Source organism: Aotus nancymaae, unplaced genomic scaffold (assembly GCF_030222135.1).
Source record: "Aotus nancymaae isolate 86718 unplaced genomic scaffold, 86718_ANA_hifiasm-v0.15.2.pri h1tg000072l, whole genome shotgun sequence".
NCBI lineage: Eukaryota > Metazoa > Chordata > Mammalia > Primates > Aotidae > Aotus > Aotus nancymaae.
In genome coordinates this window covers 17,870,260-17,886,629 of record NW_026988487.1, presented here as the reverse complement: position 1 = coordinate 17,886,629, position 16,370 = coordinate 17,870,260, and the positions used below count along the sequence as shown (strand labels likewise).

The 16,370-nt window shown below is 48.4% G+C and overlaps 1 protein-coding gene across 1 annotated transcript; it reads right to left on the bottom strand.

The window, feature by feature from the left end:
• Positions 1-2,423: 2,423 nt before the first annotated feature.
• On the bottom strand, positions 2,424-15,643 carry TMEM98 (transmembrane protein 98). Its single transcript, XM_021669759.2, has 7 exons — positions 15,579-15,643; positions 12,571-12,754; positions 10,952-11,083; positions 10,014-10,047; positions 7,885-8,000; positions 4,548-4,607; positions 2,424-3,297 (listed from the first exon to the last, which is right to left on the bottom strand). Exons 2-7 carry the CDS (start codon positions 12,699-12,701, stop codon positions 3,090-3,092), a joined length of 681 nt encoding a protein of 226 aa, XP_021525434.1. The 5' UTR covers positions 12,702-12,754; positions 15,579-15,643; the 3' UTR covers positions 2,424-3,089.
• Between the last annotated feature and the right edge of the window lie 727 nt (positions 15,644-16,370).

Here is a 16,370-nt window from a genome sequence, read left to right as displayed (position 1 = left end):
CCCAAATTTAAACCTAATTCTGTCTAACTTCAAATATCTTGTTCTCTTCACATTGAATTCCTATCTCCAAATAATTTCTTCTTCATCAGAATTTGAGTCTGATGCTCCTACTCCAGGCCAGGGGAAAGGGAGACATGGAAGGAAGGCTCTACCACCATGTACATAGACACAAGTGAACTAGGGACTTAGGAATGTATCTGTTGCCTGGGAAACCAAGCCTGGCAGAGACAGTCCTGAGATCCCTGGCACTCATCCACCAGCCCCTTCCAAGGGAGGAAGTAACTTCAGCCAACTCCCAAAGGGCCTAGAGGAGTGGCATTGCCTCCTACCCCAAAGACTGCTTCCACTTCAACCATCAGCCACCAACACCAACTTCTTTATCCAGAGGCTTCTATTTTTTTTTTTTTTTTTTTTTTGAGATGGGGTTTTTCTCTTGTTGCCCAGGCTGGAGTGCAGTGCCACAATCTCAGCTCACTGCAACCTCCGTCTCCCAGGTTCAAGTGATTCTCCTGCCTCGGCTTCCTGAGTAGCTGGGATTACAGGCATCTGCCACCATGCCCAGATAATTTTTTGTATTTTTAGTAGAGATGGGGTTTTGCCATATTAGGCAGGCTTGTCTCAAACTCCTGACCTCAGGAAATCTGCCTGCCTTGGCCTCTCAAAGTGCTAGGATTACAGGCATAAGCCATCATGCCCAGCCTATCCAGAGGTTTCTTACTTGTCCAGCACTAGAAAGAAAAACTACACAGCAAAGAAAAAAGAAAAAAAAAAAAGGAAGAAAAAAAAAAGAAAAAGCGAAAAACTACACAGCAAAGGGTTCAGAAATCCTACAGTCCAGCAGACACCTCCAACATCAACCTCTACTCACAAATGAAAGGGCAGCAGCTCAGGGATCAAGAAAACCAGTGTGCCAGGACTTGCCAGGACTCTGAGAAGGTAATCGACATTGGGCATTGCTTCAGAGGTGCAAGGAAAGCTCTCCACCACCACACACACACCAGGGTGGGTGGTATTTCAGATACCAATTCAGAACTGCTTCTCTTTGGCTTAGGGCTCTGGTGCAGGTTAAAATGCAGGGGACACTTACAACTGTGGCAGCCACTGCAACCTTAGCATGAATGGGTTTCCAGTCTAATTACGAAAACAGGCTTTGACAGGGAGTTAAAAAGACAAAAATAGGAGGACTCCGGATGTCTACTGTGGAGGCCTAAACTAGAAAAGTCAAAGTGGCTTTGTATGCATTTCCCATTCACAGCTTGACAGGACAGGAACGTTCACCACTTAATGTTTTTAGGTTTGATGGAAGCCGACAATTCAATAAGGTGTCCCCTGGAATGCATCCAGAACCCATCCTTTAGGCCATGAGAGTCGAGCTCCAGCTTCCCTCTCCTGACTCCATCCCCCACTTGGGGTTTGTTGTACATGGTGCAGGTTGTGAGTGGCCTGTTTTCCTGGAGAGAATGAAATGTGCCCAAATGGAAAGACAAACCAGGTCCCAATCTTGGATTTGGGAATACAGGTTCCTGGTTCCCTAGAATGCAGCTGAGGAATCTTCTCACGTCAGTTAGGACAGAGAAAATGACCTGGGAATAGATAAGCAGCTCCAAATATGCTTGGCAGCATAGACTATGAACCCAGGCAACCCCTGTACCAGGCCCCTCTCCCAAGAGCAAGCTGGCTCTGAGAACCTGAGAAGTGAAGAACTTCAGGCTTTCCTACAGGCTTATGATAGAAATTATGCCATTTGGGTGTGTATCCAAATTATATAATTGTGATTCTGGGTCATAAAAATGCTCCTCGTCTTTCAATATTTGCAAAATGAACAGATATTAAAAGTTTCAAGTCATAAAAATGTCCCTCATCTTGCAAAATTTGCAAAATGAACAGATTTTAATATCAAAAGGGGGAACACATCCTTCATGTCATTGCTATTGCTAATGTGGAAACTACTTCATAATGGTATCTTTACTTCTGCCTCAACTCCAAGAGGTCTTTAAATATATTACATATATATTTTGGAGACAGAGTCTCACTCTGTTGCCCAGGCTGGAATGCAGTGCTGCAATCAGGGCTCACTGCAACCTTCACCTCCTGGGCTCAAGCGATCCTCTCACCTCAGCCTCCCAAGTAGCTGAGATTGCAGGCATGTGTCACCATGCCCAACTAATTTTTGTAGTTTCTGTAGAGATGAGTTTCACCATGTTGCCCAGGCTGGTCTCAAACTCCTGGGCTCAAGCAATCCACCCATCTTGGCCTCCCAAAGTGTGAGGATTACATGAGTGAGCCACTGTACCCAGCCTAAATATCTCACTTTGAGACATACACAGAAATCATCATAAGGATTCTTAGGCTCTCTCTTTCCATCTAAGTATGTCCCACCATACACCATGCATATGAATTTGACTCAGTAACCAACCACACACTTGAGGGAAACATAAGTATAAATTTACTATCCACCTAGTGGTAGCTAGGTAAAATTACAGGCATAATGATAAAAAAAAAGAAATCAACTTGGTAGTACTCAGCTTCAAACCCAAACCTGTAAGGGGGAGGAGAGATTCAGATGCCTCAGGGACCAGGCAGATAATACATATAAATGAAACAGGCCAGGTGAGAGAGTACAAGCCTTGTCAAAATAAGCAACTCCTACTTAGTTTTAACTGATTGTCCTCTTCTGAAAATGCAGATCAGAATTGCCACACGTTCTGACTGATCGAGAGAGGCCAGAAATTCTAATTGTAATGTGAAACCTCTTGATTTCTTAGGCGGTGGCTCAATTTTTTTCAAAATACTAAGTGAGCTAAATAAAGCTGACAGTCCACCAGTTTTCAACGTTCCTCTGTGCAGAGAGTGAAGGGCAACTCCTCTAACTGTAGTATTAGACTGCCACTCACCAGCCACAATTTGCAATTGCAACAGAGGCATAAACTGACGGGGATCTTCTGCTTTACTACGCACACACAGCTGAACTCTTAAGCCATAGAGAACAACTAACTCTACAGGAAAAAGTGGAAGGCTAAGCTGAGCCACCCTGAGCCACCCAGGGATGGCAGCAGGGGCCTTCATGGCTAGCTGCTGGCCTGTAAGCACTAAATTGCAGACTGCTCCTGCAGGAAGCCTTCGGGGCCTGGGAGGCCTCTATCTGGCTCAGAAGCTAGGGCTGCTTCTCGAAGGACTTCCAAATGCTCCTCAGCAGCTGAGAGTGACTGGTCAATCCAGTCCAGGCCCCCAGTCAGATGGCAGGCATTCCTTGTCACCAGCACCAGATGACTGACAGACAGGAGCAGGGCAGTCGTCCTAGAGAAAAAAAAATTAGGATCAGGTTTCCTAGGAAATTAGGGACTTTACACAAAAGCCCAAATAGATAGACTTTTAAACTAGTATTCCCCAAACTGCACTGCACACCCTTCCCTAGGATGTTGGTAGGTATGTAATTTCAAGTTGGTTCCATGCTCAAATAAATTTGGAGATGGCTGGGTTAAACAAGGTTAACTGAAGCCTGTCTCAGAGCCTTCTGAGATTTACCTGACAAAGCTCCAAGAGGAGAATATAACAGGTTGTTTCTCTTAAGCTTATTTAAGGCTGTGGAAGCCATTTTCTGCAGCACGCCTATTAACATCTCCCCAAAGAGCACTTTGTGAAACAGTTGGATATGGGCAATCGAGGAGCACATCCCCAACTGCTGCCCACTTAAATGTAGGGCAGACACACCCTCAACTGAACATTCCTTATTGATTACAAATCAGTAAGGTCCAGGGCTGGTTTACCCAACTCAAAAAAAATAATTAATTAATTAATTGAAAACCAAAGTGAGTAGTTTTTTTCAGTGTTGAAAGGTTCACTATAGAATACTTTTTATATAGTGAGTACCATGATACATTTGAGAATGCATTACAGATTATTAACCCATGGACAAAGCTGGGGCAGCAGTAGGAGTGAGGCAGAGAAACCAAAGCTGAAGCACTGTGACGCACTGCTGATCTGGCCACTGTTACATGCATATGAAACAGTCATATAAATCCAAGGCAGGAAAGAATCTATATTTCTTAAATGGGTTGCATCTGGTACAGGAACATAACAGTTTCATAGGGCTAAGTACACTGTGTGTACGAGCATGTCTGGTGGCAGGTGAGCATAGCTGTGGCTGACCTATCACCTCCATTCTCACTGCTCTGGAAACCACTGCCCCACCGCCCCACTAGGTGCCACTCACAGCTAAGGCGTGTCTGCTTCTGGGGTCCAAAAATCAGAGAGGGGAAGGGATAAGGTGGAAGGGAAGGCACAGTTAGGATGTAACATGGCCGGATGTCTAATCATAAAAATTTAAAATCTAAGACTGGCTCTTTCTTCTCTTGGGTTTCGGGAGAGGACTGGCCTCTATCACCAGTCAAGCACCGCTCACTGAAGTAAATGGCACCCAAGGCAGTCTCAGGAAGCTGCAAAGCCACCCTCCAAACACAAGCCAGTCAGCCAGCCTCACAGATCTAATAAAACAGTTGTGGACCTCAGCATGAAAAAGGGAACGTGCACCCCACCCCCACTCTCACCGTGCGTCCAGGAGCTTGGGGTCCAACGGAGGGTACATCGACTTCACAACATCATCCACCCTGTCCAGAGGCAAAAGGTGTTCAGTACTTCACTTTCCTGATCTCCTTTCTCCTTCCTTCCTTTTTTTTTTTTTTATTTTGAGACAGGGTCTCACACTGTTACCCTGGCTGGAGTGCAGTGGCATGATCTCAGCTCACTGCAACCTCCACCTCCTAGGTTCAAGCAATTCTCCTGCCTCAGCCTCCCAAGTAGCTGGGATTACAGGCACGTGCCACCATGCCCACCTAATTTTTGTATTTTTAAAAGAGACAGGGTTTCACCATGTTGGCCAGGCTGGTCTCAAACTCCTGACCTTAAGTTGATCCACCCACCTCAGCCTTCCACAGTGCTGGGATTACAGGTGTGAGCCACTACGCCCAGCCCCATTCTTCCTTTCTATCTTTATTCCAATTCTTCTCTGTTGATATTCCAGACCCAGTCTTTAATGGTTCTTTCTCCAATTGCTTCTGCATTCTCAGACACTTAGGCACAAACACCTCTTTGTAGAGACTATTTTGTTTTCCAGTTTTGTTTCAGTTCCAGTGGTTTTTAAAAATACAGTCATACATATGGAATGATGTTCAAGATTACTACTATATTAAAAAGGCAAACTGCCAAATAATATATAAAGCTCGATCTGTCATTTGCATAAAAATAAACAAAAGCTCTGAAATGTGAGGTTGGGAAGGACCTGAAGAACACTCACCACTTAATAGTGGCTACTTCCTACAATTGGGAGGGGGTAGACTTTCCAGATCATCTATGTCTGCAGTATTTTACATTTTTACAAGTATTGATTACTCTTGTATTTGGGGGAAAAAAAATACAAAGCTAAAGGTATATAAGACACTGAAAAAGAAAGCCATGAGTTTAATCTGGCTTCAAACTGCTCTACTGGATTTCTTTTACCCGTGGTTAATTTTTTAAAATCAAGTTCAGAAAGGAACTACAATTCATTCTGATTTGTGGGTACAAGGTTTTGCTCCAAATCTTTCCTCGTGAACACTCAATAGGAAGAAAAAATAAAGATGTATTGTTCGATTTCTGAAAGCACTTGAAAAAAATATGGCCTCAAACACTCTTATTCAGGGCTGTGGAGCTGGTGAGGACATGCAGAGACACAGTCACCCTCGGCGCCTGTCTCAGTCAGCGCCTTTCTCTAGTGCCCTGGAGCTGAAGCCACCTCCTCGAGACTAATAGGCCATCAACACACTCTGTGGGATAAATGGAGCAGGAAAAACAATGGGGACAAAACATGGCCAGAAGGAGAAAGAAATATGAGGGCAAAAGGACAAAGGGAGGACCCTGGCTGAATTATAGCAGGAAGCATTCTAGAAGTAGTCCAAGGCGCTCTTTAGGACGGGCCCATGAGCACCCAAGCAGGTCCTGTCTCTGGACAATGCCACACCCTCACCTTAGCACCAGTGTTGATCCCACTCACCCAGGCCCACACAGAAACCTCAGCCTCCTCAAAGTGCTGCCTTGTAACCCGTATCACAGGAATCTGCCTGGCCTCCGGCTGGCTCTTAGAAGGTACAGAGAGGATGATGAAGGGTCTAGCGGATACCACAGTGCAGAATCTTTTAAAATAATGGGAAAGGAGGCCGGGCACAGTGACTCACGCCTGTGATCCCAGCACTTGGGAGGTTGAGGCAGGCTGATCATCTGAGGTCAGGAGTTTGAGACCAGCCTGGGCAACATGGCAAAACCCTGTCTCTACTAAAAATACAAATACTAGCCTGGCGTGGTGGCGGGCGCCTGTAATCCCAACTACTCAGGGGGCTGAGGCAGTAGAATCCCTTGAACCCAGGAGGTGAAGGTTGCAGTGAGCTGAGACCGAGCCACTGCACTCCAGCCTAGGGGACAGAGGGAGACTCTATCTCAAAAATAATTAGCCAGGCACAGTGGCTCATGCCTGTAATCCCAGTACTTTGGGAGGCCGAGGTGGGTGGATCACCTGAGGTCAGGAGTTTGAGACCAGTCTGGCCAACATGGTAAAACCCCATCTCTACTAAAAATTAGCTGGGCGTGGTGGTGGGTGCCTGTAATCCCAGCTACTCAGGAGGCTGAGGCAGGAGAATCGCTTGAACCCAGAAGGCAGATATTGTAGTGAGCCAAGATCACACCATTGCACTCCAGTCTGGGTGACAGGGCGAGACTCTGTCTCAAAAAATAAATACATAAGTAAATAAATAAATAAAATAATGGAGAAGGAATGCCTGGTGTCCACCCAGAGCCTGAGATGCGAGTTCTTATAAGGCCAGGGGCCCACCATGTAGCTACACCCCACTGAATCAACTCCAGAGAAAGCCTCCCACTCTCTCCACTCACTGAACTACCTGGACTGAGTTCAAGCTGCCTAGGTCATATCTTCTCTCAGAGGAGCTCACATGGCAACCCCGAAAACTGGTCGTTTTTATTTGGTTAATCTTGAGGCAGAGAAAGGGCTGGTTCCTTGTGATTTACCCGGGGCCATGGCAACAAGAAACGTGTGGGCCCCTGGAACTCACAGCAGTGCCATTGTTTCACCAAGCAGACAGAGGTGCCCTCCTGGGTGGGTGGAGGGGCCAGGTGGCTGGCAGAGAAAACATCCTGGCCCCGGCCCTCCTCTCAGGCACATCAGCATACCAGCCATCAGATGGCAGCACAAACTTAGCACAGCCGTTGGCTCTAAGAAAAAGGCTTTATTTTTCTTCACAGAATCAAGCCCAAATGAGGGGGTGTCGCTGTTGACTGCGATCCTGCTGGTTGCCTCCTACATGGGATTTCGCAGGCAGCCTGGAATTTGGGAGGTTGAATACCATATGGCTTCAGCTCCCACCCAGTGCTGGTGGCTGCTGGCCTGGGCCAGGGATGGGGCAGTGGGCACAGCCAGAGTAGGTCCCCCACGCTAGACTCAATACAGGTTCAGGCAGAGACAGGGGTGTGGGCATCTGTGGGAAACGCTGGCCTGGGAAAAAGTCGTGGCCAGGGGAGCTGGTGTGCGGCTGGGAAAGAGGAGCCGCCATGGGCTCTGCAGGGCAGAGTCTAGGACAGAGTCAGGACTAGGCACCTGCTGAAGCTTTTTCAAAGCCCTCTCAGATGGGTCACGCTGCAGGTGGGGATGCTGGGAGCCCACCTTAGCTGGGACGTTTTGGTATCTAAACCCTCCTGCTCACTCTGTAAATGTGTGGTAAACAGATAACTAAAGTTGCCTGTGCACTGTTTTGCAGAAGAGCCCGGCTCTGCGGCTACCCCAGCTTCCAGCCCCTCTCTTCCCTCGTGGAGTGTGGGACCACGAGGCCACCAATCGCTCACCTGGGGCTGATCCGCTTGGCCACCACAATGATGTCGCTGACACTGGCTGAAGTCTTCATCTTGGCCCCAGAGCCCATTGTCATGGCAACAAGCTTCTCTGTCAGAGTGTGACAAATCTAATGCAGCAGGGAGGAGAGAGATGAGGGCTGACCAGGCTCCACTCAGGGCCTCACCAACCCCCGCCCACCACCCCCCGAAGACAAATCAGGCCCTGCCATGAGTCTCATCGCAGCTGGCCCCCTAACGTAACAGCCAAATGGATATGAAAAGTACAGAGATGAGAGGAAACGGGTGGGAAGTGGCAAAAGCCAAGGACATGGCTGGGAGAGGAAGCAGGGGGGCGGTGCAGATCAAGGGCAGGGTGTTGGCTCTGAGAAGTCTAAGCTGAAATAATCTGTCTAAGAAAAATCATGTGCTCCGATTTCACCTTCTCACTTAGAGGAAAAACCTACTTTCTTTTTCTATTCCTTCATCTCATGGTTTAGTCTCCCACATAAATAGCTCCAGCAGGGCACCCTCAGGAATGGAGATGGATAAAGGGCAATTGTTCCCTTTACACACATGCTCCAGTAACTGCACTTAGTTCAACAATTTTCTCAGGTAATATATTAGCATGTTTGTCAAGCGGATGATGAAAGGACCTTAGGAAAAGCAGGAAAAAGGCAAGACTGACACACAGCCTTCTTCATTGTCTACCCACAGAGCTGGCCACCCCAGAGCCTGCTTCCCCTTTCCAGGCCTCCCCATGCTAGAACCAACCAACCTGGTGCGCCTCTGTCCACGGCAAAGCAGCACCTTTGCCTGACCTATACTTGGAGCTGGAAAGTAGAGAGAAGCCCAAAGTCCCACACAGGAGTTAGCCCAGACCCCTCTCCCTGCTCCTATCACAGAGATTCAAGGGCAGGCCACCTAGCAAAAGCATCTTAAAAGCCCAAGAGGGGACTCAGAAGCCTTCTCCTTTGATCTGAGGTTCCCAGGTAGAAACTGATTCCAATTCAGTATGACTCCCTTCAGCTGATTCAACTCACACCACAGGTGACATTTATCCTCCTAATAGACAAGGGCAGGAGACAAAACCCAGGCCCAGGACACATCTTGGCTGGGAGAAGGGAAATGTATTATAGCATCATTCTCTATTCATTATGCCTACCTAGCTATATCAATAACCATACTTATATCTATAGCCATATTTGTATATCCAAAGAGCTTCTTGGAATTAACTAAGCCTGGAATCTGAGATGATAACTTCCTACTAGGCATTTATCCATCTCCTGAGACACAGCCAAAGAAGAGGTGGGGTAAAGAACGTTTTATTAATAATACCTTCTACTGAATGACACTAAAGACAGTTATTTCTTTTGAAATCTTGAATAATTATTCATCAAAGAGATAAATGTGTGATTACTTAGGTTACTGATGTAAAAAAAAAAAAAAAAAAAAAAACCTGATATTTGCAACTGCCGAGTATTTCAGTATAATTATTAGTCTATTAGGTAGGATATTATCAGGCAACAATTGAAAACAAATGCTAAAACCATAAAATTATCCAAAATGCAAATTGGATGCAATTTTTCAAAGATTCCAGGCATTCAAAGAAAAAAATCATCTGTCTTCAGATTGAAGTATGTCTGGTTTGGTTTTGTAACACTAATTGTCCCATTTGGCTGACTACGGTCATAGCCAAAGAGGGCTAGTGATGACTCCCTAGTCACGGCAAAAATCCAAATACAGAAAGCAACTCACCGTACAGGCCTAAACTCTCGGTTAGTGAGAAAAACAGTGCAGGGGGAAGCAGGAAAACCCCATTTCTCTTGGCAGCTACCTGGTCTCAGGCATCCACAGCTTTCTCCATGGTGGGTGAAATGGTGGCTATCTACCTAGGCTGTCTTTCCCAGGTTATTGTATTAAGAAGACCAGATGAAATAAAGCCTTTGAAATAGCCTTGAGATTCTGTAAACAACCAGTGCAGGCCAGAGGGGAAGTAAACCGCAAAAATTCCAAGTGTCAGGTTAAGGGAAAGGCCTCTTGCAAGGGGTCAGTGCCCTATCTAAGATCCCGTTCTACTCTGTCTAAGCACAGCGGTGCTTTGCAACTTCCCTTCATCCCACAGAGAAATGAGAGAGGGTTACCTTCAAGATGGCAATGCAGTGGGACATGAGACCCCTGAGGAAACAAGAAGAAGTCATCAGTGCTTATCTGGAGGGGCTGACCACCCTCCAGCTCCCACCCCTGCTCCTCAACTCGCCCTGACCAGTAAGCACAGCCAAATACCACTGAGAGTGGGAATCCCTCAGTGTCAAAATGAACCAGCCCACGAGTTAAATGAGGGAGCACCTCCCTTCCCTTCCCCTCCCCACACCCAATCTACTCTTCCAGCAAGTTCTACTGTACACCTAGTGAGTCATGCTTTATTATAATTCTCAAGCTTCTGGTAGACTGTTCCCCCTACCCAACGTGTCCTTCCCCTGTGCTCAGCCTAGGGAACTCCTCCTCATCTTTCAAGACCCAAGTCAAAAGGTACCTCCTCTGTGATATCTTCCGTGAGATCCAGCTTGACCTCCCCAGCCCAGGCAAACCTAGACACTGCCTTCGCCATGTGTCTACTGCACTGTGTGCAAGGATCTCTTATAGTTTCTGTGATACTGAGTGTAACTCTGTCTTTCCAACCATTTCAATATCCGTAGCACCTGACCCAGTACCCTGCATATAATGCCCCATAAACATGTGCCCAGGGAATGGATGGCTAAATGGATAAGGCAATGAAGTAACAGCCACTTCTCAAAATGTAGGAGCTCCTGTTGGATGGAGGAGATCCCACAGATCCGAAAGAAAAAAGCTGCATCTCTGGAGCCTGAGTGTCCAATTTATGGACACCTGAAGGATAACCCAAGCACATCAGCATGGTTGAAACAACCTTGACCCATCTATTACACTGAAGGCACAGGAAAGAGCAGCAAGTGACAGCTCTTTCCTGTGCCTTTCTATCCTTTGCCAGCAAAAGGCACCATTTGCCAGAAGCCTGGGGTTGGGGGTGCTGTGGAAAAGCAAATAGTTCCCGTGGCCTTACGAGGCATCTTCAATCCAGTCTTCGTTCTCCAGAATGGCCTCAATGTGAGGGTTGGTGATAACAACATCATCCAATTCTAACTCAGAGGGCTCAGACTGGGTCTCCATGGCACCGATGAGGTCCACAATGGGCCTGGAAGAAAAGCCCCCATTAAATGGTTTCATGATAGGTGACTGCTGCTGACCTTCTCCTCACTGAGGCCCACATACACCATAAAATAAGGATGGAGTCCATAAGTTAGAGCAGAGACCACTTGTCCCAGATCCAAACCTAAGCCTAGTGGGGCTGCAGGTGAGGGCAGGGCACATGGCTAGACAGTGAGTTGGGGAGGCAGGCCAGGGCACTAAAACAAAAGGAAAGTGAAATGGAGTAAGATAAGCCACCAAGAGAAAGACAGGTGTAACTACCTGAATACAAAGATGTTAGGGATATCCCTTCAGGACAAAATTATATCCTTCTACAACGGATTTTCCCTTTAATCCTGCATTTTATAGAGAGGCAGTGGTTCCTATTACCCAAACCTACATGGGCTCCCTGCCTGGTCTGCAGAGTAACTCCTGTGAACCACTCTGGTCCATCCCTATAACCCTGCCTTTTCCTAGTTACACTGGAAAAGCAAAAGAAGTAAAAACACTTTCAACTTTACAACAGGGTACTTTAGAAAATGAGATACCATGGCACTCTGTTCAACAGCAGAGCTTTCCTGGGTCATATAAATGGACATTTATAAGTTATGAACCACTTGACAAAGATGCTGATACAATTAAGACAGGACAAGAGAAACTAAGGGTTAGTCCCTGAAGGGTCTATCAATTAAAACATCCCTAAATTGAAAAAAGAATCCTGCTTACAAAACATATTTCATATAAAACGTATCACAAAGAAATCTGCTGGGCAGGCTGCACATGGTGGCTCATGCTTATAATCCCAGCACTTTGGGAGGCTGAGGCGGGTGGATCACCTGAGGTCAGGAGTTCAAGACCAGCCTGGCCAACATGGTGAAACCCCATCTCTACTAAAAATACAAAAATTAGCCAGGTATGGTGGCACATGCCTGTAATCCCAGCTACGTGGGAGGCTGAGGCAGGAAAATCACCCGAACCCAGGAAGCAGAGGTTGCAGTTAGCCAAGATTGCACCATTGCACTCCAGCCTGGGCAACAAGAGAGAAACTTCATCTCAAAAAAAAAAAATCTGCTGTGCAGAGAGAGAGACAGTCCTAAGTGGGGATTTCACAAAACCAAACGTTTGTTGCTTAGATGTGTGGCCAAAGTGTGGCATCTGATTGCTGTTCCTGTGGGTCTGGTTGGAAAGTGATTTGGCTTGTCCAACTGCTAAGTGAGGTGGCCAGTTTGGGACAGATGGCCGAGTCTTTATGCTAGGTGAACATGTTCCACGCTTTCTTCTTGGCTCAAGAAGCAGAGAAGGAGGTGACTCAGGATGTTGGGAGACTTAAGGAACATTCTCAAACTCTGAGGTCTTTATAGGGAAGGACACCTGCAGGCACCATTTTAGAACCAAAAAGCTGAGTTAGAGTTGCCCAACACTGAACTACGAGTTCCTCTCTTTTTGTTTTGTTAGAGCCCACCCCTACTCCATTCCCTTCATGGGCTCACTCACTTAGAATCATAGCGCTGTAGCAGGTCTCGGGGCCGGCAGTAGCGCTGCCTGCAAACCAGCACCAAGGCTGCAAATGAAGCCAGAAAGATGGTGGCCAGCACACCGATGGCAACAATCACCACGGTCTCCATGCTTCAGGGAGCTCCTGACTCAGTCCCGCTCACATCCTCCTCACGGGCTAAAGCTTGAGAGAACATAAAATCAGCAGATCTGGTAAAGATGCCATGAAAAACAGTGGGACAAGTGGGTCTTACCTGCTGGAAGTGGCAAATTGGGGGAGAGGATGGCAGGAGCTAGGTTCCCCCACAACACCTGCAAGGACCTGAGGGCCTGAAGAGAACCAAGCTACATTTTATGCCATGCCCCAATTTGCCTTTTCCTTTATCAGAAGAATTTGCTCGCCAGTTGGACTAGAATGGCTTTTGTTTTTTTTTTTTTTTTTTGGAGACAGAGTCTAGCTCTGTCACCCAGGCTGGAGTGCAATGGCTGCAATGGCATGATCTCGGCTCACTGCAACCTCTACCTCCTGGGTTCAAGCGATTCTCCCATCTCGGCCTCCCAAGTAGCTGGGATTACAGGTGCCCACCACCACACCCGGCTAATTTTTTGTATTTTTAGTAGCGACAAGGTTTCACCATGTTGACCAGGCTGGTCTTAAACTCCTGACCTCAAGTGATCCACCCACCTCGGCTTCCCAAAGTGCTGGGATTACAGGCGTGAGCCACCGTGCCTGGCCTTAAGACAGCTTTTTAGACCCTAGGCAAAATGAAACATTTTAACTAGCAGTTGTTTTCACATCCAGAAAAACCTGCACAAAGGCGGAAAGATGGAACTGTATTTGCTGAGGATCTACTCTGCACCAGGTACTTTGTTAACTCTTCCAACAATCCTATGAAGTGGACATTAGTAACCCCATTTTACAGTTGAGGAAACTGAGGTTCAGGGAGGTTACAGAATTTGTCCAATATGCAGTCAGGAGGTGGAAAGCCATCCACTTAGACTGAGATGGACATTCACTACACTTTTCCTTTCCAAGGAAGAAAGAAGACTGTAAAGGTCCTGAAAAGAGTTCTAATTGTCAGTTTCAGTGTTGGAAACTTAGAACTGGCATTAAAGTGTCCATTGCCTCTTGCCTGTTTTCACTCAGGAAACTCTTTCACATCTATTTCTTTTCCTCATAGAATTCTTTTGTGTACAAAAGAAGAATGAAAGAAATCTGTGCATTTGTATATACTAGTGTGTGCACAGAATAAATTTTTTTGGTATAAACACATGGATATGCACAAACAGACATAAAATGTAACTTGATAACAGCAGCTGCCTCTGGAGAGAGGAACTGGAGAACAGGGGGCTTTCACACCTATTTTAAACTCATAAGCCAGGTGCCCAAGGGCATCTCACAGAAGTACATAGTCACTGTTATTTCATCGCAGGCCTCCTGCTGGCCTCTGTGCAAGCATTCTCCCCTCTCTGGGTTTTAATTTCCCCACATGAAAAAAGGGCACTCTGACTTAGGAGTCCTCACAATACCAGGGTGGTGCATTTCCTCTATTTGCACTTAATTCTATCCTCCATGTCTTGAGGGTCCAAACGCTCTCAGTCACTATTCACTATTTATTGATCACTTATTATGCATCATGCACTGGAGACTGGAGATAAATAAGACAGAGACCCTGATCTTAAGGAGCTGGTGGGAGAGGCAGACAGGTGACAAATCACTTCAATTCCACGTGTCTGTACTTCCTGCAGAAGAGCACAGAAAGGAGAGTAACTGGGTTTGCACGACACTTTCCAGGAAAGACTTCTTCACAGCAGTGGTGATGCTGAGATGGGTTTTGAAGGATGAGCAGGAGTTTGCCAGGTAGACAAGGTTGGGATGTGCCCAGGAGTCCTTTCTCAAAGGTCTCACAGAGCTGCTCTCCCACCTTGAGGTCACTTGACAGCAAGGGTGAGAAACCTGGCATCTGCCTCTTTCATCCGTGTGTATCTCCGATTATGTAAGGGGTAGGGTGGGGGAGGGGGGTAATTATCAGGGTCTGCCTCTGTTTCTTTAGATATGTGTTTCTCTGTCATTTCTTTTATCCACCTCAGTGGAGGCCTTTGTGCTTTCTATCTCCTTTTACGTCTGCCTTTATCTTTGTTTCTCTCTCTACTCATCTCTCCCTCCTTCTCCCCCTTCTCAGTGTCTCTCCTTCTCCTCCCCTTGTCCCAGGCTACCAAGACCACACAGTTTCCTCTCTCTTCCTGTGCATTCTGAGTGCTTCTCTGAGTGTGTTTCTCTGGGTGTGTGTGAGCCAAGTGTGAGCTGTTTCTGAGTGTGTTTCTCCGAGTATGTTTGTTTCTGAGTGTGCGTGAGCTGTGTGTTTTTCTGAGTGTTTCTATGTGTGTGTGAGCTGTTTCTCGGAGTGTGTTTCTGAGTGTGCGCTGTGTTTTTCTGCATGTGCTTGTGTGTGTGAGCTCAGTGAGTGTGTTTCTCGGAGTGTGTTTCTGAGTGTGACCTGACAGTTTCTCTTGAGTGAGCTTCTGTGTGTGTGTTCGCAATCCTTCTCTCCAGTGTGCGTGTGTGTGTGAGAGGCGTTTCTTTGTGTTTTTCTTTCTCTGTATTCTTCCCTGCGTGCTGCAGGGCGAGTTTTCCTGTTTCTCTCAATCTCTTTCTCTCTCTCTCTCCCTTACTTTCTCCCTTCCCCTCTGGTTCTGGACCACAAGGACAGAACAGACGCAAGACCCTGCCCGCTTCCCTGTGCCCGTCCACCTAGGACGCCCACTCCGTCCCCGGAAAGGAGGGAGGGACCCCCAGCCCGCCCGGAGCGCTCCTGGGCACGGCCTCGATTCTTTTCCCCAACTTCGGGCGCGCGGCCCCGCGGCGGGAACAAAGCTGCGGCGCCGGCCTCCCCTCCCCTCCCCACGGCGGCCGGGCTGAGCCCCGCGCCCCCAGAGCCCCCAGCACCCCCGCCCCGACTCGCCGCGGCCCGCCCGAGCCCCACTGCCGCCCAGCGGGGCTCACCCACCTCAAGCTGCGGCTCCGGGGCGCATCCCGCTGCGCTCCCGCGACGGCCCCGCCGATGGCAAAGTCCGGGGCGGGCGCGGGCCTGCAGCGGGGCATGCCGGGAAGCGCCCGGCCCGAGGAATCCGGCCTCGCGCCCCCGCGCCCGGGCCCCGGCCCCCGGCCCGCGCCAAATCCCCGCCGCCAGGCGCCGCCGTCACCGCCAGGCCCCCCGGCGGCCGGGCCCGGGACACGGGCGCCGGGGCAGCTGGGAGGCGGGCCCTGGCGACCCGACACCCCTTCCTCGCGCCCCCGCGGAGACCCGCCCGGGCGGCAGACAGAGTGGGGCGCGGAGGGTCCCTGCCTGCGCCCCGCCCCGGGCTGGCCGTCCCAGGCGGGGAGCGCCGACGGGTTCCGCAGGGGGGTTGGCCCACGGAGCCAGTCTGCTCCGCCACGGACGGTCCTATTGAAACCCTGCCTCTGCCACTCATTAGCTATGGGCCACTTATTTCAGCCTCTGTGCCTCCGTCTGCAAAACGGGGCTGCTCTCAGTTAGTATTAGAGTCAAGCGATGGGATGCATCAGACTGCCTGGCCCAGGGTAAGGAGTGAATTGGGAGTCGCTCTTATTTACAGCCTGATCCACGGGGCAGTGACAAACAGGCCCACCCCTGACAACTGCCTAGCCAGGGGCAAGAGTACAAATGCAGGGCCCTTGCTGGTAGTCTGGCTGCTTTTATTCCCACACGACCCCATCCCACACATACCGAAGGGGGACTCCGACGCATTCAGGAAAACACTCCCCTTACCCTGCCATC